The sequence below is a fragment of the Haliotis rufescens genome, unplaced genomic scaffold (genome assembly GCF_023055435.1).
Source record: "Haliotis rufescens isolate VD_foot unplaced genomic scaffold, xgHalRufe1.0.p SCAF_14, whole genome shotgun sequence".
Taxonomy (NCBI): Eukaryota; Metazoa; Mollusca; class Gastropoda; order Lepetellida; family Haliotidae; genus Haliotis; species Haliotis rufescens.
The window spans coordinates 22,479,323-22,501,594 of NW_025963824.1; the positions used below are offsets into that span (position 1 = coordinate 22,479,323).

Consider the following 22,272-nt stretch of genomic DNA (forward strand, 5'->3'; position numbering starts at 1 on the left):
AGTACTCATTTCCTCATTTATACGTAACAACGTATGCTGCTTCATAAACACTTATGCCCAGTGTTGTTTGCAATTAACATTCGAAAGAGCTCGTGTTTTTACACAAGGTTGAGCCTTGAAATCTCTTGTCTCACGTACAAGCCGAGAGGGTTTCTATTTTTAGCGTAGCATCTGGTTTAACGACATTCTTGCACAAGCACAATGTACAAACCGCATGCAAAGGTTATCCAAGTGCATAAGTGAATTGAAACTGTTACATCGCATTGGCAATATTACAGAAACGAAGAGACGACAGAAAGCAATATGAAATAAAAAGTAAATATCTTCAAGGCATGATATCCACCGGCATGTGATTCACATGAAACGACAAGTATGTCCAAAACAGTAAACAGACATATTCATATTAATGAGTGAGTGAGTATGATTTGACGAGATTCTGAGCAATATTCCAGCAATATCACGGCGGAGGACACTAGAAATGGGCATCAGACATTGTACCCATGTCGGGAATCGAACCCGGGTTTTCCGCGAACGCTTTAACCACTAGACTCCCCGACCGCCCCTCATATCATAGAGAAATATTAAGGCATCATACTATGAACATCCGTGTTCAGATAAGATCAATGACAAGCATAAGGAATACACTTGTTTATCCTTGTTTGTTTATTTATTTGTTTGTTTGTTTGTTGTTTAACAACGCACTCAGCAATATTACAGCTTTATGACGGCGGTCTGTAAATAAACGCATCTGGCCCAGACAATCAAGTGATTGACATCAAGAGCATCGAGCCACGCAATTGGGATCGATGACATGCATCAACCAAGTCAGCGAGCCTGACCACCCGATCCCGTTAGTCGCCCTTTACGACAAGCATAGTCACCTTTTATGTGTTACACATCGCGTCGTGAACAAATATCTCGGTACGCACCAAGACGGAGTTTGGCGTCTGTTCGAGTCACGCACGCACGCACGCACGCACGCACGCACGCACGCACGCACGCATACATACATTCCTATGAAGATTTATAAACAAACTATTGGAGAATTCATATTTCACACATCGCAATTGAACCCACGTTACACATTGCAATACCAGCCCTGTACATTGTGCCCTGGAGCGCAACATACATGTACCTTGCACACCGACGGCGGGGACAATACTAAATGTAAAATCTCATGTGTCACATATTCAGTCACGTGACATGTTGCGCAATAGAGGCTATACACCACCAGGGCCGCATTTGCCTGTTCTTTGTTTCTGAACTAGCACATGTTTGCACGTTTTAGACCGGAATAGTTTTCTTCAACCAGTAAACAGGTCCGGTTCTGGGAAAACCTTGATCCCGCTGTACACCACACGTGACGTGGAGGACATAGCATCAGACCAGGGGCAGAGTTCGGCAGTACATCAACATGGCGGCTACCACAGCGGTTCTCGTCATCGTGATGGCTAGTTACCTGGCAACAGCCGAGGACATAAATGGTTAGTGCGTACTCTCTCTCTCTCTCTCTCTCTCTCTCTCTCTCTCTCTCTCTCTCTCTCTTCTGTCCTGTAGTCAACGCTCACAGTTTACTATGATGTAGATTGTTTTCACTTTCATGTTTTGGGGGATGTGAACAAGGGAGAAGTTTTTCATGTTTGTTTTTGGCAAGAAATAAGGAATATTTGGGAGAATTGCTTCTAATGGTCTCTTTGAAAGGTATCGAGGTGCTTCATTGCCATTCTAAGACAACGCATGAACACACAATGCCATTTAGAAAGTGGTCATACGTAACAAATATTTATTTGGGATAACACACACACACAGCCTGGCGATTAGGTGACTCATTCTGGCAGTGAGGGTTCGTATCCCCCCCCCCCCCCCCCCACACACACACACACACACCACACACACATCCACACACCCACACAAAAAGTAGGAGAATATATCCATATATATGCAACAAACAATTATTTTAAAAAATAAACCCTAAAATGGCGCGGCCTACAGAAGTCACGAGGGACATGATATATGTAATCTTCTAAAGAAATATAGTCTCCACTCCCTACCATTTCAGTTTTGAAAAAAAGGTCCAGAGTATAAAAGCGACAAAACACTTTCAATATTCCGACTGTATCAGGAGAATGTGTTTACTTGTACGAGGGCTGTCTGATACATTCTGCGCCCCACACGGAGGGAATTGCGTAATAGTGTACTCTTTTGTTGTGGATAGTACATGATGTCATAGATGTTTATCAACAATACCTTGACAAATCAGTTAAATAAACAGATTGCTGTTGACCTTTGGAAAGTGAACAAACTTGGAAACGTGTATTGATCAAGTACTTCCAGAAAAGGGGTTAACGCCGACAGATATGAGAACAACACAAGAGGAGGATGCTCCTACCAATGCCACTGTAAAGAGGTGGGCAGGAGAGCTTAAGTTGTTGCAACGGTCTGTGCCTATGTACGAAACCCGGGTTTACCACTTCCAGTCCAAACAACAATCAAAACAGTGGAAGCAGTTGACATCACCGCCACCAAAGAAGGCAAAGAATGTCCATCAGCTGAAAAGGTTATTACCTCTGTGTTCTGGGATGCAGAGGGTGGTATCATGGCGTCATCATCTTCAAAGGGCAAGGCAATAAACGGAGCATAGAAAGCTGCACTTGTGAGGCAATTGCGGGTTTAAGACTACGAGACGGGGGAAGCTGGGACAATCTATGCTCGTCCATCAGGACAATGCACCAGTGCACAAGTCAATCATTGCCCTGGATACAATCTAGGAGTGTTTCTTTGAACTCCTTCAGCATTCACCGTTATTCTACAAACACGAAGAAAGCTCTCACCGGAACCCATTTCGACTCGACCGATGACGTCATAGCAGCTGTGGGAAGGGCTCCTACTATACTGGGATAAAGTCCCCCAACATCGTTGGCAAAAAATGTATCAATGTGGAAGGAGATTGTGTTAAAAAATAAATAATTTAAATGTCTTTAGGTCAAGCCTTTTTATTATTTCAATCGCCTCTGGTATACATGTATTGGTTTAACTATGTTCCCCTTTTCAGAAAAGACAAAACAAATAATGACATATCAATAACAGAATATTACGAAGACGAACAGACAATTATATTGACTATTGTAATGTAGAAACTGCATATAAGAAACATACTGAGCACGTGAAAGTTCCTTAATACGTTTCATATTTCTTATTGTTGTGTGCAATTTTTTATTTACTCTGAAGTCAGCAATATTCCAGCTTTTTTGCTGGTGGCGTACATAGTTAAGTCTGAGCCAGACAAGTCGGTGGTTAAAGTACTAGCATGGTCGAGGTCCAACTGCTTCGGCTGCTACAGTATTAAATCAGCCACCCAATGCCAATACAAGTCTGTGGTAACTGCGACATATTCTGGATAGCCACTGGGTAGCAATAAGTGAATATTTAAATAGCATCATAGTGTGTATCGGAAAATAACATCCGGACTCAAAGATAGGAAAAGACGTGTGCAGCTTCAATGTCTCGCTCAAACATTTATGAAAACCTTTTAAATTATATCACGCTGGGACTGGCTGTAATATCCGTACATCCGGGTCGTTAAAGTGTTTATGAGGCTGAACGCTTGTGGCACTTGTAAACTGATATTGTCAAGACCGCGAGGTTGTCCCGACCTCGTGTGTGTGTCCTATGTCACTAGATATATTCAACATTCGTCAGCCGACGCGAAAACAAGGAAGTTCTGCTGGCAGTCACGGGGCTTCGCGGACATTTTTTCCCTTGTTCTGCATTGCGTAATTCATGTTTTGGATGAAATGTGCCTTGATTAAACAAAGCCTACACATCGAAAGTAAACCCGCTACAATACGTCAATAGTAAATTGTTTGGACACAAGAAGCCATGGTCAAACGCAAAATTTAAACTCAGAATTTGAATCTGCACTGTTGACCTAAGATTGAAAATACCGATGTCTTTGCGGACATTTCATGTGATTATCTGCCATTGCGTGAGTAAAGTGAGTGAGCGAGTTTCGTTTTACGCCGCTTTTAGCAATATACCAGCCATATCATGGCGGGGTACACCAGAAATGGGCTTCACACATTGTACCCATGTCGGGAATCGAACCCCGCTCTTCGGCGGAAGTAAAGCGAATGAGAAATTGGTAAAGTCACGTTACCATGAGAAAGTATGCTGCACGACAGTGCATCTTGCAACACTTGGCTAAAAATTGCCTTCGACAATAATGCAACCATCAGTTCAAATCTCATTGTTCGTGGTCAAAGTTTAAGCTAACAAATTCCAAATCAAGCTATAGCATTCTGCAGGATAGCAGATCACAATGATATGCAGCCAGACGGTTCGGGGTGTCCCAAAAGGTTATGGAACCTTTGGATTCGGTTCAAACAGACAATTCCGTGAGTGATCTTCCTCGATCAGTTCGCCCAAATGCCTCCACAAGAAAGGATGACTAGTACCAGTAGACGTCGACTGCGTTTGCAGGACAAGACATCATCTGCAATGGGAGCATCACAGGTGGTCATAAGTTCTCTTTTCGGATGAATCCCGTTTCAATTTCCTGTTAAAAGATAGACGGAGAAGGGGTTATTGACGCCAAGGTGAACGTTACATTGACACTGCAGTTAACGCTGGAGCACAGCACACACCCCCAGCGTCAGATCGGGATGCTAATTCGCGGGATGCAGAGGCGATGTAGAGCTTGCATCTTGGCCAGAGGTGGTCATACCCGATGTTATGTTTGTGGTACCACCACCTGTTGTTTGGCATATTGTCCGTTCTGGATAAACTGTCTTTTGCCTTTTGATTTTCGAGCCTGTGACTTTGTCACATTGTGTACAGTTAATATCATGTGTTATGTTCATCCTATTCCCAGACTGTGATCATAAACCCTTAGTTGTGTCACTGAAACGTGTTTTGTGTCATTAAAGATCCATCTAGTCAGTTGGCCACCAGCGGAAAAGAGGCTTAGTTTAGATTTTCGTTCCCACATTTTCCTGTATACCTTAAACCTTTTCTATTGCATAAAGGAGGTATCTGTACACAATTTTCATTGGGTAGTAAGCTTGCAAGTGTGGGCGTGAATTTTCAGGGGGGTCAAAATTGCATAAATTGAAGGGAAAATGCATAATTTGACAAAATTGGCTGTAACATATTTATTAAGTTATTAAACTATCCAAATTATGTCTTTGATTACAGGTAATGTGTTCAGTTATCTGAAATTGGCAAACATTTTGTTTCATTTAACTGTTATTCTAATTCTCAGTGGAAACATTGATAAAAATATGGGTTTTTTTACTTCATTTTCAAATCTTGTGAGTAGGTAAAACACTAATTCCATTGAATTGTGACAATAAAACCACTATAACTGGTTATTAAGATTTGCCTGAACCATGGTTGTTCACCATGAGTAACTATACTTGAGTCTAAACATTGGACGCCAAGTACAAATCCAGTATTGTTTTCAAACAGTGTGTTTTCAGTGTGGTTGGATGTGACACCGAATAGAAAGACTATCTCCACATGCATGTTGCGGTCCCAAGATAATCAGTATAATTAGGCACCCGGCTTTGCATTTATTGGAACAGAAGGGCGCACATGTCACGCACTACAACACCGTACACTATTATGTAAAACCACGTTGGTCACACCTCGAGGCTGCCCTGACATCGTCGTGAATATGATGACAAATGGTGTTTAGATTAACACAGAATTTGCTAACTGACTCACCGCGTTAGTGTTCGTGAAGTCTCTAATGTTGTTATATACAATGGGAGCAGGTTACATAAAAAATACATAACATGTCTTATGGTTTGTATGATGTGATGTGGTGTGTGGTGTTGTTTGGTGGTGTGATGGTGTGGTGTTGTGTAGTGTAGTGGTGTGATGTGTGGTGTGTGATGGTGTGATGTGTGGTGTGTGATGGTGTGATGTGTGGTGTGTGATGGTGTGATGTGTGGTGTGTGATGGTGTGTAGTGTAGTGGTGTGTTGTATGATTGATGTGGTGTGGTGTTGTTTAGTGGTGTGGTGTAGTGGTGGTGTGTAGTGTAGTGGTGTGTTGTGTGGTGGTGTGATGTGTGGTGTGTGATGGTGTGGTGTTGTTTGGTGGTGTGGTGTAGTGGTGGTGTGTAGTGTAGTGGTGTGTTGTGTGGTGGTGTGATGTGTGGTGTGTGATGGTGTGGTGTTGTTTGGTGGTGTGGTGTAGTGGTGGTGTGTAGTGTAGTGGTGTGTTGTGTGGTGGTGTGATGTGTGGTGTGTGATGGTTTGGTGTTGTTTGGTGGTGTGGTGTAGTGGTGGTGTGGTGTAGTGGTGGTGTGGTGTAGTGGTGGTGTGGTGTAGTGGTGGTGTGTAGTGTAGTGGTGTGTTGTGTGGTGGTGTGATGTGTGGTGTGTGATGGTGTGGTGTTGTTTGGTGGTGTGGTGTAGTGGTGGTATGTAGTGTAGTGGTGTGTTGTGTGGTGGTGTGATGTGTGGTGTGTGATGGTGTGGTGTTGTTTGGTGGTGTGGTGTAGTGGTTGTGTGTAGTGTAGTGGTGTGTTGTGTGGTGGTGTGATGTGTGGTGTGTGATGGTGTGGTGTTGTTTGGTGGTGTGGTGTAGTGGTGGTGTGTAGTGTAGTGGTGTGTTGTGTGGTGGTGTGATGTGTGGTGTGTGATGGTGTGGTGTTGTTTGGTGGTGTGGTGTAGTGGTGGTGTGTAGTGTAGTGGTGTGTTGTGTGGTGGTGTGATGTGTGGTGTGTGATGGTGTGGTGTTGTTTGGTGGTGTGGTGTAGTGGTGGTGTGTAGTGTAGTGGTGTGTTGTGTGGTGGTGTGATGTGTGGTGTGTGATGGTGTGGTGTTGTTTGGTGGTGTGGTGTAGTGGTGGTGTGTAGTGTAGTGGTGTGTTGTGTGGTGGTGTGATGTGTGGTGTGTGATGGTGTGGTGTTGTTTGGTGGTGTGGTGTAGTGGTGGTGTGGTGTAGTGGTGGTGTGTAGTGTAGTGGTGTGTTGTGTGGTGGTGTGATGTGTTGTATGGTGTGGTATGTGATGGTATGGTATTGTCTATATTGCCTTGTGTGATGTAGGTAGTTGTTATCTGGTGTTATGTGATGTGGTGTTGGCTGGCGTGGTGTGGTCTGGGCTGGTGTGGTGCTGTGTTGTATGGTGTGGGCCGGTGTGGTGTGTTGTGGTGCTGTGTTCTATGATGTTGGCTGGCGTGGTGTGGTCTGGGCTGGTGTGGTGCTGTGTTGTATGGTGTGGGCCGGTGTGGTGTGTTGTGGACTGCTGTGGTGTGGTGTGGTGTGGTGTGGACTGCTGTGGTGTGGTGTGTTGTGGACTGCTGTGGTGTGGTGTGGTATGGGTGGGCTGGTGTGGTCTGGTGTGGTGCTGTGTTCTTTGGTGTGGGCTGGCGTTGTGTGGTCTGGGCTGGTGTGGTGCTGTGTTGTATGGTGTGGGCCGGTGTGGTGTGTTGTGGACTGCTGTGATGTGGTGTGTTGTGGACTGCTGTGGTGTGGTGTAGGCGTGGTATGGTGTGGGCTGGTGTGGTCTGGTGTGGTGCTGTATTGTATTGTGTGGTGTTGTGTTGTATGGTGTGAGCTGCTGTTGTGTGATGTGGGCTGGTGTGGTGCTGTGTTGTATGGTGTGGGTTGGTGTGGTGCTCTGTTGTATGGTGTGGTGCTGTGTTGTATGGTGTGGGCTGGTGTGGTGTGGTGTTTTGTGGTGTGGTGTGGTGTGGTGTGGTGTGGTGTGGTGTGGTGTGGTGTGGTGATGTAGTGTGGTGGCGTGGTATGTGATGGTGTGATGGTGTGGTATTGTATGGTGGTGTGCGGTGTGGTGATATGGTGTGGTGTGGTGTGGTGTGGTGTGGTGTTGTGTGGTGTGGTGTGGTGGTGTTGTGTTTTGTGGTGTGGTGTGGTGGCCTGGTGTGGTGGCCTGGTGTGGTGATGTGGTGTGGTGATGTAGTGTGGTGATGTGGTGTGGTGATGTTGTGTGGTGATGTAGTGTGGTGATGTGGTGTGGTGATGTAGTGTGGTGGCGTGGTGTGTGATGGTGTAGTGTGGTGTTGTGTGGTGTGGCGTGACGTGGTGTGGTGTGGTGTGGTGTGGTGTGGTGTGGTGTGGTGTGGTGTGGTGTGGTGTGGTGATGTGGTGTGGTGTGGTGTAGTGGTGTGGTGTGGTGTGGTGTGGTGTGATGTGGTGTGGTGTGGTGTGGTGTGGTGTGGTGTGGTGTGGCGTGGTGTGGTGTGTAGGTGTGGTGTGGTGTGGTGTGGTGTAGTGTAGTGTGGTGTGGTGTGGTGTGGTGTGGTGTGGTGTGGCGTGGTGTGGTGTGGTGTGGTGTGGTGTGATATGGTGTGGTGTGGTGTGTAGGTGTGGTGTAGTGTGTGATGTGGTGTGGTGTGGTGTGGTGTGGTGATGTAGTGTGGTGGTGTGGTGTGTGATCGTGTGATGGTGTGGTATTGTATGGTGGTGTGTGGTGCGGTGTGGTGATGTGGTGTGATGTGGTGTAGTGGTGTGGTGTGGTGTGGTGTGGTGTGGTGTGGTGATGTGGTGTGGCGTGGTGTAGTGGTGTGGTGTGGTGTGGTGTTGTGTGGTGTTGTGTTAAATGGTGTGGTGTGGTGTGGTGGCGTGGTGTGTGATGGTGTGGTATTGAATGGTGGTGTGTGGTGCGGTTTGGTGATGTGGTGTGGTGTGGTGTGGTGTGGTGTAGTGGTGGTGTGTAGTGTAGTGGTGTGTTGTGTGGTGGTGTGATGTGTGGTGTGTGATGGTGTGGTGTTGTTTGGTGGTGTGGTGTAGTGGTTGTGTGTAGTGTAGTGGTGTGTGGTGTGGTGTGTGTGGTGTGGTGTGTCGTGGTGTGGTGTGGTTTAGTGATGTAGTGTGTTGGCGTGGTGTGATGTGGTGTGGTGTGGTGTTGTGTGGTGGCCTGGTGTGGTGGCCTGGTGTGGTTTGGTGTGGTGATGTGGTGTGGTGTGGTATTGTATGGTGGTGTGTTGTGGTTTGCGGCTGTGGCTGATCCATGTTACCCGTTAGCAGATGCTTCCAACCATGACCCTCATTCAATGTGAACAGCGTCTCACCTCCTCGATCATAGTGTCTCAGTAGCTGTATATGCATTTGTTTCAGCGCGGTTCTGTGTAACCTCCGAACCAGCCATGACTAAATGTGCGGACATGAAGAGTGCCTTTGCTGACGCTGGACTAGGCAATATCGGCTGTGTGAAGGTGAGTGAGTGAGTGAGTGAGTGAGTGAGTGAGTGAGTGAGTGAGTGAAAATTTCATGATGCATGATACCTGTGCATATCAAGTATGAAAACGGTGCCATGGCAAAATAAAGTCGTCAGTCAACAACAATACACCGTAAAACATATGAAGTATGGGGCACGCCCACGTCACAATAATCCTGAACACGACGGTAGCCACGTTTATGCGGCGTTACCGCGTGACTGGCAGGAAGACCCTGCGAGACAACAGCCGCTGGGGACCGCTACCTGCTGCGACTTCGCTTTGACGTACAATCCGTCGAATGATAGCGGAGTCTGTCGTCCCTGAACAGAACCTGTGCTTTTTTTCTGATGAGAACATGTCCCAGCTGCTCCGAGACGACGTCAGGACACATCTACCGACGTCGCCACAGAATTCGACGCTGCCCCAATCCTCGAATGGGCAGAGATCTGATTGTACAGGCACTGAGAGTGGACATTTGCACTGATTCATTGACATTCATTTTGTGATGATTTTCTTGATAGTGCTATGTGAAATCGCATATTTTCCACTTGTGCCGTTTGTGAACAGGCGTTGACATTTGATTAGAGTTCTTGTGTATACAGTGTAACACTTTAGAAATACAACGTTTGCTCAGCTTGTTTGTGGCAACTTTTATCGTTTCGATGCTATGAAACTGTGGAGGTTATCCTACGAAAAGCTAGATTGTACAATTTATCAAGTACCCAACAGGAAGCTGTTTGATGCCATTGTAACACCTGTATTAACATACGGTTCAGATATTTGGGGCTTTGAAATCTTAAGAATGATTGAAAATGTTCACTTGACCTTCATAAGAAAATTACTTCGTGCAAAGAACGCGCACCTCTATATATGATGTATGGTGAAAGTGGAAGAAAACCTTCAGATATTGATGTGTACTCCACAGTGATCACATACCGGGCTAAATGTTTAAGTAAAAATACATTTTTTTTACTTTAAGACAATTCAAACTTTCAAACCACCGACTACCAGTGGAGCTTGGTCGGTGGCACCATATAGCTCTGTGTTTCTTCTGCCAATCAGATGATATTGTATCACTATTTATTTGTTTTTGCGAATATTTTGTAGATACACATGTATAATAGAGAAATTATTCCCATTATACTGTCTGAAGAACCCTTCTATGTTCACAATGATAAATGAATTTAAAAGTAAAAATACTATTTTATTAAAGAAGTTTTTTTTAGATTTTGCTGTCAAATAATAAATAAGTGTAAGTATAATTAACTCTGCCGCCATATGTCTGTATACTGATCTCTGATAACTGCCGCCATATGTCTGTATACTGATCTCTGATAACTGCCGCCGTATGTCTGTATACTGATCTCTGATAACTGCCGCCAAATGTCTGTATACTGATCTCTGATAACTGCCGCCATATGTCTGTATACTGATCTCTGATAACTGCCGCCGTATGTCTGTATACTGATCTCTGATAACTGCCGCCGTATGTCTGTATACTGATCTCTGATAACTGCCGCCATATGTCTGTATACTGATCTCTGATAACTGCCGCCGTATGTCTGTATACTGATCTCTGATAACTGCCGCCGTATGTCTGTATACTGATCTCTGATAACTGCCGCCATGTGTCTGTATACTGATCTCTGATAACTGCCGCCATATGTCTGTATACTGATCTCTGATAACTGCCGCCGTATGTCTGTATACTGATCTCTGATAACTGCCGCCGTATGTCTGTATACTGATCTCTGATAACTGCCGCCATATGTCTGTATACTGATCTCTGCCGCCATATGTCTGTATACTGATCTCTGATAACTGCCGCCATATGTCTGTATACTGATCTCTGATAACTGCCGCCGTATGTCTGTATACTGATCTCTGATAACTGCCGCCGTATGTCTGTATACTGATCTCTGATAACTGCCGCCGTATGTCTGTATACTGATCTCTGATAACTGCCGCCATGTGTCTGTATACTGATCTCTGATAACTGCCGCCGTATGTCTGTAAACTGATCTCTGATAACTGCCGCCATATGTCTGTATACTGATCTCTGATAACTGCCGCCATATGTCTGTATACTGATCTCTGATAACTGCCGCCATGTGTCTGTATACTGATCTCTGATAACTGCCGCCATATGTCTGTATACTGATCTCTGATAACTGCCGCCGTATGTCTGTATACTGATCTCTGATAACTGCCGCCATATGTCTGTATACTGATCTCTGATAACTGCCGCCGTATGTCTGTATACTGATCTCTGATAACTGCCGCCATATGTCTGTATACTGATCTCTGATAACTGCCGCCATATGTCTGTATACTGATCTCTAATAACTGCCGCCGTATGTCTGTATACTGATCTCTGATAACTGCCGCCATATGTCTGTATACTCATCTCTGATAACTGCCGCCATATGTCTGTATACTGATCTCTGATAACTGCCGCCATATGTCTGTATACTGATCTCTGATAACTGCCGCCATATGTCTGTATACTGATCTCTGATAACTGCCGCCGTATGTCTGTATACTGATCTCTGATAACTGCCGCCGTATGTCTGTATACTGATCTCTGATAACTGCCGCCATATGTCTGTATACTGATCTCTGATAACTGCCGCCATGTGTCTGTATACTGATCTCTGATAACTGCCGCCGTATGTCTGTATACTGATCTCTGATAACTGCCGCCGTATGTCTGTATACTGATCTCTGATAACTGCCGCCATGTGTCTGTATACTGATCTCTGATAACTGCCGCCGTATGTCTGTATGCTGATCTCTGATAACTGCCGCCATATGTCTGTATACTGATCTCTGATAACTGCCGCCATATGTCTGTATACTGATCTCTGATAACTGCCGCCATATGTCTGTATGCTGATCTCTGATAACTGCCGCCGTATGTCTGTATACTGATCTCTGATGACTGCCGCCGTATGTCTGTATACTGATCTCTGACAACTGCCGCCATGTGTCTGTATGCTGATCTCTGATAACTGCCGCCATATGTCTGTATACTGATCTCTGATAACTGCCGCCATATGTCTGAATGCTGATCTCTGATAACTGCCGCCATGTGTCTGTATACTGATCTCTGATAACTGCCGCCATATGTCTGTATACTGATCTCTGATAACTGCCGCCGTATGTCTGTATACTGATCTCTGATAACTGCCGCCGTATGTCTGTATACTGATCTCTGATAACTGCCGCCATGTGTCTGTATACTGATCTCTGATAACTGCCGCCATATGTCTGTATACTGATCTCTGATAACTGCCGCCGTATGTCTGTATACTGATCTCTGATAACTGCCGCCATGTGTCTGTATACTGATCTCTGATAACTGACGCCATGTGTCTGTATACTGATCTCTGATAACTGCCGCCATATGTCTGTATGCTGATCTCTGATAACTGCCGCCGTATGTCTGTATACTGATCTCTGATAACTGCCGCCATATGTCTGTATACTGATCTCTGATAACTGCCGCCATATGTCTGTATACTGACCTCTGATAACTGCCGCCGTATGTCTGTATACTGATCTCTGATAACTGCCGCCATATGTCTGTATACTGATCTCTGATAACTGCCGCCATATGTCTGTATACTGATCTCTGATAACTGCCGCCATATGTCTGTATACTGATCTCTGATAACTGCCGCCGTATGTCTGTATACTGATCTCTGATAACTGCCGCCGTATGTCTGTATACTGATCTCTGATAACTGCCGCCGTATATCTGTACACTGATCTCTGATAACTGACGCCATATGTCTGTATACTGATCTCTGATAACTGCCGCCATGTGTCTGTATACTGATCTCTGATAACTGCCGCCGTATGTCTGTATACTGATCTCTGATAACTGCCGCCGTATGTCTGTATACTGATCTCTGATAACTGCCGCCATGTGTCTGTATACTGATCTCTGATAACTGACGCCATGTGTCTGTATACTGATCTCTGATAACTGCCGCCGTATGTCTGTATACTGATCTCTGATAACTGCCGCCGTATGTCTGTATACTGATCTCTGATAACTGCCGCCATATGTCTGTATACTGATCTCTGACAACTGACGCCATGTGTCTGTATACTGATCTCTGACAACTGCCGCCGTTTGTCTGTATACTGATCTCTGATAACTGCCGCCGTATGTCTGTATACTGATCTCTGATAACTGCCGCCATATGTCTGTATACTGATCTCTGATAACTGCCGCCATATGTCTGTATACTGACCTCTGATAACTGCCGCCGTATGTCTGTATACTGATCTCTGATAACTGCCGCCATATGTCTGTATACTGATCTCTGATAACTGCCGCCATATGTCTGTATACTGATCTCTGATAACTGCCGCCATATGTCTGTATACTGATCTCTGATAACTGCCGCCGTATGTCTGTATACTGATCTCTGATAACTGCCGCCGTATGTCTGTATGCTGATCTCTGATAACTGCCGCCGTATATCTGTATACTGATCTCTGATAACTGACGCCATATGTCTGTATACTGATCTCTGATAACTGCCGCCATATGTCTGTATACTGATCTCTGATAACTGCCGCCATATGTCTGTATACTGATCTCTGATAACTGCCGCCATATGTCTGTATGCTGATCTCTGATAACTGCCGCCGTATGTCTGTATACTGATCTCTGATGACTGCCGCCGTATGTCTGTATACTGATCTCTGACAACTGCCGCCATGTGTCTGTATGCTGATCTCTGATAACTGCCGCCATATGTCTGTATACTGATCTCTGATAACTGCCGCCATATGTCTGAATGCTGATCTCTGATAACTGCCGCCATGTGTCTGTATACTGATCTCTGATAACTGCCGCCATATGTCTGTATACTGATCTCTGATAACTGCCGCCGTATGTCTGTATACTGATCTCTGATAACTGCCGCCGTATGTCTGTATACTGATCTCTGATAACTGCCGCCATGTGTCTGTATACTGATCTCTGATAACTGCCGCCATATGTCTGTATACTGATCTCTGATAACTGCCGCCGTATGTCTGTATACTGATCTCTGATAACTGCCGCCATGTGTCTGTATACTGATCTCTGATAACTGACGCCATGTGTCTGTATACTGATCTCTGATAACTGCCGCCATATGTCTGTATGCTGATCTCTGATAACTGCCGCCGTATGTCTGTATACTGATCTCTGATAACTGCCGCCATATGTCTGTATACTGATCTCTGATAACTGCCGCCATATGTCTGTATACTGACCTCTGATAACTGCCGCCGTATGTCTGTATACTGATCTCTGATAACTGCCGCCATATGTCTGTATGCTGATCTCTGATAACTGCCGCCATATGTCTGTATACTGATCTCTGATAACTGCCGCCATATGTCTGTATACTGATCTCTGATAACTGCCGCCGTATGTCTGTATACTGATCTCTGATAACTGCCGCCGTATGTCTGTATACTGATCTCTGATAACTGCCGCCGTATATCTGTACACTGATCTCTGATAACTGACGCCATATGTCTGTATACTGATCTCTGATAACTGCCGCCATGTGTCTGTATACTGATCTCTGATAACTGCCGCCGTATGTCTGTATACTGATCTCTGATAACTGCCGCCGTATGTCTGTATACTGATCTCTGATAACTGCCGCCATGTGTCTGTATACTGATCTCTGATAACTGACGCCATGTGTCTGTATACTGATCTCTGATAACTGCCGCCGTATGTCTGTATACTGATCTCTGATAACTGCCGCCGTATGTCTGTATACTGATCTCTGATAACTGCCGCCATATGTCTGTATACTGATCTCTGACAACTGACGCCATGTGTCTGTATACTGATCTCTGACAACTGCCGCCGTTTGTCTGTATACTGATCTCTGATAACTGCCGCCGTATGTCTGTATACTGATCTCTGATAACTGCCGCCATATGTCTGTATACTGATCTCTGATAACTGCCGCCATATGTCTGTATACTGACCTCTGATAACTGCCGCCGTATGTCTGTATACTGATCTCTGATAACTGCCGCCATATGTCTGTATACTGATCTCTGATAACTGCCGCCATATGTCTGTATACTGATCTCTGATAACTGCCGCCATATGTCTGTATACTGATCTCTGATAACTGCCGCCGTATGTCTGTATACTGATCTCTGATAACTGCCGCCGTATGTCTGTATGCTGATCTCTGATAACTGCCGCCGTATATCTGTATACTGATCTCTGATAACTGACGCCATATGTCTGTATACTGATCTCTGATAACTGCCGCCATATGTCTGTATACTGATCTCTGATAACTGCCGCCATATGTCTGTATACTGATCTCTGATAACTGCCGCCATATGTCTGTATGCTGATCTCTGATAACTGCCGCCGTATGTCTGTATACTGATCTCTGATGACTGCCGCCGTATGTCTGTATACTGATCTCTGACAACTGCCGCCATGTGTCTGTATGCTGATCTCTGATAACTGCCGCCATATGTCTGTATACTGATCTCTGATAACTGCCGCCATATGTCTGAATGCTGATCTCTGATAACTGCCGCCATGTGTCTGTATACTGATCTCTGATAACTGCCGCCATATGTCTGTATACTGATCTCTGATAACTGCCGCCGTATGTCTGTATACTGATCTCTGATAACTGCCGCCGTATGTCTGTATACTGATCTCTGATAACTGCCGCCATGTGTCTGTATACTGATCTCTGATAACTGCCGCCATATGTCTGTATACTGATCTCTGATAACTGCCGCCGTATGTCTGTATACTGATCTCTGATAACTGCCGCCATGTGTCTGTATACTGATCTCTGATAACTGACGCCATGTGTCTGTATACTGATCTCTGATAACTGCCGCCATATGTCTGTATGCTGATCTCTGATAACTGCCGCCGTATGTCTGTATACTGATCTCTGATAACTGCCGCCATATGTCTGTATACTGATCTCTGATAACTGCCGCCATATGTATGTATACTGACCTCTGATAACTGCCGCCGTATGTCTGTATACTGATCTCTGATAACTGCCGCCATATGTCTGTATACTGATCTCTGATAACTGCCGCCATATGTCTGTATACTGATCTCTGATAACTGCCGCCATATGTCTGTATACTGATCTCTGATAACTGCCGCCGTATGTCTGTATACTGATCTCTGATAACTGCCGCCGTATATCTGTACACTGATCTCTGATAACTGACGCCATATGTCTGTATACTGATCTCTGATAACTGCCGCCATGTGTCTGTATACTGATCTCTGATAACTGCCGCCGTATGTCTGTATACTGATCTCTGATAACTGCCGCCATATGTCTGTATACTGATCTCTGACAACTGACGCCATGTGTCTGTATACTGATCTCTGATAACTGCCGCCATGTGTCTGTATACTGATCTCTGATAACTGACGCCATGTGTCTGTATACTGATCTCTGATAACTGCCGCCGTATGTCTGTATACTGATCTCTGATAACTGCCGCCGTATGTCTGTATACTGATCTCTGATAACTGCCGCCATATGTCTGTATACTGATCTCTGACAACTGACGCCATGTGTCTGTATACTGATCTCTGACAACTGCCGCCGTTTGTCTGTATACTGATCTCTGATAACTGCCGCCGTATGTCTGTATACTGATCTCTGATAACTGCCGCCATATGTCTGTATACTGATCTCTGATAACTGCCGCCATATGTCTGTATACTGACCTCTGATAACTGCCGCCGTATGTCTGTATACTGATCTCTGATAACTGCCGCCATATGTCTGTATACTGATCTCTGATAACTGCCGCCATATGTCTGTATACTGATCTCTGATAACTGCCGCCATATGTCTGTATACTGATCTCTGATAACTGCCGCCGTATGTCTGTATACTGATCTCTGATAACTGCCGCCGTATGTCTGTATACTGATCTCTGATAACTGCCGCCGTATATCTGTATACTGATCTCTGATAACTGACGCCATATGTCTGTATACTGATCTCTGATAACTGCCGCCATATGTCTGTATACTGACCTCTGATAACTGCCGCCGTATGTCTGTATACTGATCTCTGATAACTGCCGCCATATGTCTGTATACTGATCTCTGATAACTGCCGCCATATGTCTGTATACTGATCTCTGATAACTGCCGCCATATGTCTGTATACTGATCTCTGATAACTGCCGCCGTATGTCTGTATATTGATCTCTGATAACTGCCGCCGTATGTCTGTATACTGATCTCTGATAACTGCCGCCATATGTCTGTATACTGATCTCTGACAACTGACGCCATGTGTCTGTATACTGATCTCTGACAACTGCCGCCGTATGTCTGTATACTGATCTCTGATAACTGCCGCCATGTGTCTGTATACTGATCTCTGATAACTGCCGCCATGTGTCTGTATACTGATCTCTGATAACTGCCGCCATGTGTCTGTATACTGATCTCTGATAACTGCCGCCATGTGTCTGTATACTGATCTCTGCCGCCATGTGTCTGTATACTGATCCCTGATAACTGCCGCCGTATGTCTGTATACTGATCTCTGATAACTGCCGCCATGTGTCTGTATACTGATCTCTGATAACTGCCGCCGTATGTCTGTATACTGATCTCTGATAACTGCCGCCATATGTCTGTATACTGATCTCTGATAACTGCCGCCATGTGTCTGTATACTGATCTCTGCCGCCATGTGTCTGTATACTGATCTCTGATAACTACCTCATTATGTTATGCTATGTGGCCTTGAGTGAATAAAGTTCTGTTCTGAAAAACTGATCGGTATACTTTACTTTTGTCCTGAATTTTATCAGGACCACTCAGTCGTGAAGAAAACCTTTGACCATAGATATTGATTTCACGCGTTCAACTCAACACGTTTCTTTATGAGGGTGGAAAACATATCATGTGTGCAAACCTGATGTATCTATGCACACAAATACTCAAAAAAAATTATTGATGAAATACCGCGCTTCTTTAAAGTTCAGTTACGTATTGACGTATGAGTAGATACCACCTACCTATATATAACACAGGTAATAAAGAACTCTAAACGTGTCTCTCTTGGTGACCCAACGGAGGGGCTGGATATTGGGACTTGATGTTTTTAAAATCAATAGTTCATTTACATTGAATCAAGCAATTAAATATTACCGGTGCCCCAATTTGACCGCAAGTTATCAAACCTCAACAGGCAGATGACCGGTACCAGTGTATGAAGAAGGTGAAGGACGGGCAGGCGGAGGTCATGCGCGTCGACGACACAGATATATACGCAGCTGGGAAATATTTTGGATTGGTCCCGATCCTCAAGGAATCCCACAGTCTGAGTAAGTAGTTGAGAGAGAGAGAGAGAGAGAGAGGGGGGGGGGGAGAGAGAGAGAGAGAGAGAGACCAATATTCGGGTTCACACTAACCATTTACGTCCTCGGCTGCTGCCAGGTAACAGAGAAAGAGTTAGAGACTAAAAGAGAGACAGAGATGGGAGGGTGTGTGTGTGTGTGTGTGTGTGTGTGTGTGTGTGTGTGTGTGTGTGTGTGTGTGTGTGTGTGTGTGTGTGTGTGTGTGTGTGTGTGTGTGTGTGTGTGTGTGTGTGTGTGTGTGTGTGTGTGTGTGTGTGTGTGAAAAAAGATATTACCTTCAAGAACAAAACAATACATTGTTGAAATGTTCTTTTCTTACATAAATTCCGGTTCATAGTTTTAAATAAAAACATATCTGGTTTTGTAGCTGTTGCTGTAAATATATCTTTACAAAATCCTCGATACAATATCCCAGCCACTTGTCGAAAGTGACGAGACTTTGGTGTACATTTCAGGTGCCAATGATGGGTTGTTTCTGTACAAGGCTGTGATCGTCATCCGCAAGGACAGCCGTATCACGTCACTGGAGGGGCTGCGGCAGAGGAAGTCGTGTCACACGGGGGTGGGGCGGACGGTGGGGTGGACGGTGCCGGTAGCCAACCTGCAAGCAAAAAAGCTCATCACAATCCAAGACTGTGACAACACTGTCAAAAACGTGGCCAACTACTTCCGCGAGAGTTGCGCCCCAGGCGCGTTCGACACGAAAAATAATCTTTATGGTAGGTACTCCGTGGGGATTCTAGGGACGGTAATGTCCCAAATACCAACGCTTGTCGCTAGACCCGACTAAGAGAATTGGTTGTTTACCATGGGTGAACTGGTTGATTGTGTGTCATCGTACATCCTTGGTGCGGATTGAATGGTTATAATGTGTGAGCTGGTTGATTGTGTGTCATCGTACATCCCGAGTGCGGATTGAATGGTTATAATGTGTGAGCTGGTTGATTGTGTGTCATCGTACATCCTTGGTGTGGATTGAATGGTTATAATGTGTGAGCTGGTTGATTGTGTGTCATCGTGCATCCTTGGCGTGGATTGAGTGGTTATAATGTGTGAGCTGGTTGATTGTGTGTCATCGTACATCCTTGGTGCGGATTGAATGGTTATAATGTGTGAGCTGGTTGATTGTGTGTCATCGTACATCCTTGGCGTGGATTGAGTGGTTATAATGTGTGAGCTGGTTGATTGTGTGTCATCGTGCATCCTTGGTGCGGATTGAGTGGTTATAATGTGTGAGCTGGTTGATTGTGTGTCATCGTACATCCTTGGCGTGGATTGAGTGGTTATAATGTGTGAGCTGGTTGATTGTGTGTCATCGTCCATCCTTGGCGTGGATTGAATGGTTATAATGTGTGAGCTGGTTGATTGTGTGTCATCGTGCATCCTTGGCGTGGATTGAATGGTTATAATGTGTGAGCTGGTTGATTGTGTGTCATCGTGCATCCTTGGTGCGGATTGAGTGGTTATAATGTGTGAGCTGGTTGATTGTGTGTCATCGTACATCCTTGGCGTGGATTGAGTGGTTATAATGTGTGAGCTGGTTGATTGTGTGTCATCGTCCATCCTTGGCGTGGATTGAATGGTTATAATGTGTGAGCTGGTTGATTGTGTGTCATCGTGCATCCTTGGCGTGGATTGAATGGTTATAATGTGTGAGCTGGTTGATTGTGTGTCATTGTGCATCCTTGGCGTGGATTGAGTGGTTATAATGTGTGAGCTGGTTGATTGTGTGTCATCGTGCATCCTTGGCGTGGATTGAGTGGTTATAATGTGTGAGCTGGTTGATTGTGTGTCATCGTGCATCCTTGGCGTGGATTGAATGGTTATAATGTGTGAGCTGGTTGATTGTGTGTCATTGTGCATCCTTGGCGTGGATTGAGTGGTTATAATGTGTGAGCTGGTTGATTGTGTGTCATCGTGCATCCTTGGCGTGGATTGAGTGGTTATAATGTGTGAGCTGGTTGATTGTGTGTCATCGTCCATCCTTGGCGTGGATTGAGCTGTTATAATGTGTGAGCTTGTTGATTGTGTGTCATCGTGCATCCTTGGCGTGGATTGAGTGGTAATAATGTGTGAGCTGGTTGATTGTATGTCATCGTGCATCCTTGGTGTGTGTGTGTGTGTGTGTGTGTGTGTGTGTGTGTGTGTGTGTGTGTGTGTGTGTGTGTGTGTGTGTGTGTGTGTGTGTGTGTGTGTGTGTGTGTGTGTGTGTCGAGCGCCAGGCAGGGTAACAATTAGTACCATTTTTTAGGGTGTGGTAAGACGCGCCGGAGATCGACGCCCCAAACTTCCACTCTCTGGGCAGGCTCTCTACCAGTAAACCACGGAGCCGTTAGAATAACGTTAATGAGTACATGTATCAGACACTAGATCTCCAGGACTAGTATTTCGGTAAACCTACACCAACCCCTGGGTTTATGAATGATAGGAAACGTCCGCTGGTGATTATGCATGTTGCTGTTCATTGAAGACGTTGTATCATAATAGTATGTGGTATACTAGTATTTATTTGTATATATTTTGTTTGGATAATGTTTCATAAAAAAACAAACAAATTAAACTTATATGTTGCTGCATTTAACCCTGTTCGTACTTGCTTCTGTAATGGCTTGGTCTCGCGGTCACAGCTCTCGCTCGTCACGCTGGAGGCCAGGGTTTGATTCCCCAAATGGTTGTAATGTGTTTAGTTAGTGTTCCCCGCTCTGATATTGCTGGAATATTACAAAAGGCGTAAAACCATACTCACTCACTCACTCACTTACGGTACATACTGGTCGTATCAAACATACTCTATGTCGATTGAACCTGTACATTTCCCCCCGCAGGAGACAACCCTGACAAAGTGTGTAAGATATGCGGCAACCCTCGGTGCCCGTCTAACGACACCTTCAGTGGCTACACAGGCGCCGTACAGTGTCTAGTCCAGAACAGAGGCGAAGTAGCTTTCGCCAAACACTCCACCATCGATGAACTTGCTCGCGCGAGCACAAGTATCAGGAAGGATGATTTCCGTCTTCTTTGTCCCGACGGTCGGGTTGTACTTGTTGACGAGTGGGAGTCCTGCTCCTGGGCAACGAGACCTACTGACGCCATTGTGACGTCGCCAACGTTACCCCGGGCAACGACAGACAAACTACGGGACATCTTTGAAAATGGCGCCAGACGGTTTAATGGATCTGGATCGTTCAAAATGTTTACTTCTACCGGAGGAACTGACTTGTTGTTTACAGATGGAACAAAGAGACTGCTGGGAGTAAGCGAAACTAACTACAAAGATTATTTAGGTAAGTGATTAAGCATGGTGGAGTGTACCCACTCTTAATATTTTTTGGTACACGGAAGGCTAACGTCATGCAAGACAAGACAAGGCAATTTATTCAACATATATGCAGAGGCCACTGTCCCCAAATACAGAAATATAGAGGGTAGTTTTCTTACCGCTGCAATTTATAGATACACGGAGAAAGTACTTGGGGTGTAGTCAGTATTTGTCTTTGTACGAGGTACACAAATATACACACATACAGCACAGACACACATATCATTTGTATTTTTCTAGACAATTCAGAATTATAAATGGTATTAAACTTATTTATTTCTTTTTTGCAGATTATATAGGAAAATGTGTGTTTTCAGTGTTCATTATGTTCATGAATGTATTTACTG

The 22,272-nt window shown here is 44.9% G+C and overlaps 1 protein-coding gene across 1 annotated transcript in view; it reads left to right on the plus strand.

Annotated features, from left to right (window-relative positions):
* The first annotated feature begins 1,200 nt into the window (after window positions 1-1,200).
* The window catches only part of LOC124115127 (melanotransferrin-like), a 31,228-nt gene continuing 10,156 nt past the window's right edge, over window positions 1,201-22,272 (plus strand). The window contains exons 1-5 of the mRNA XM_046475954.2: window positions 1,201-1,484; window positions 9,089-9,186; window positions 18,438-18,573; window positions 19,062-19,325; window positions 21,432-21,890. Of these exons, the coding sequence (XP_046331910.2) occupies window positions 1,415-1,484; window positions 9,089-9,186; window positions 18,438-18,573; window positions 19,062-19,325; window positions 21,432-21,890 (1,027 nt within the window). The 5' untranslated portion in view covers window positions 1,201-1,414. The remainder of the gene's footprint in view (window positions 1,485-9,088; window positions 9,187-18,437; window positions 18,574-19,061; window positions 19,326-21,431; window positions 21,891-22,272) is intronic.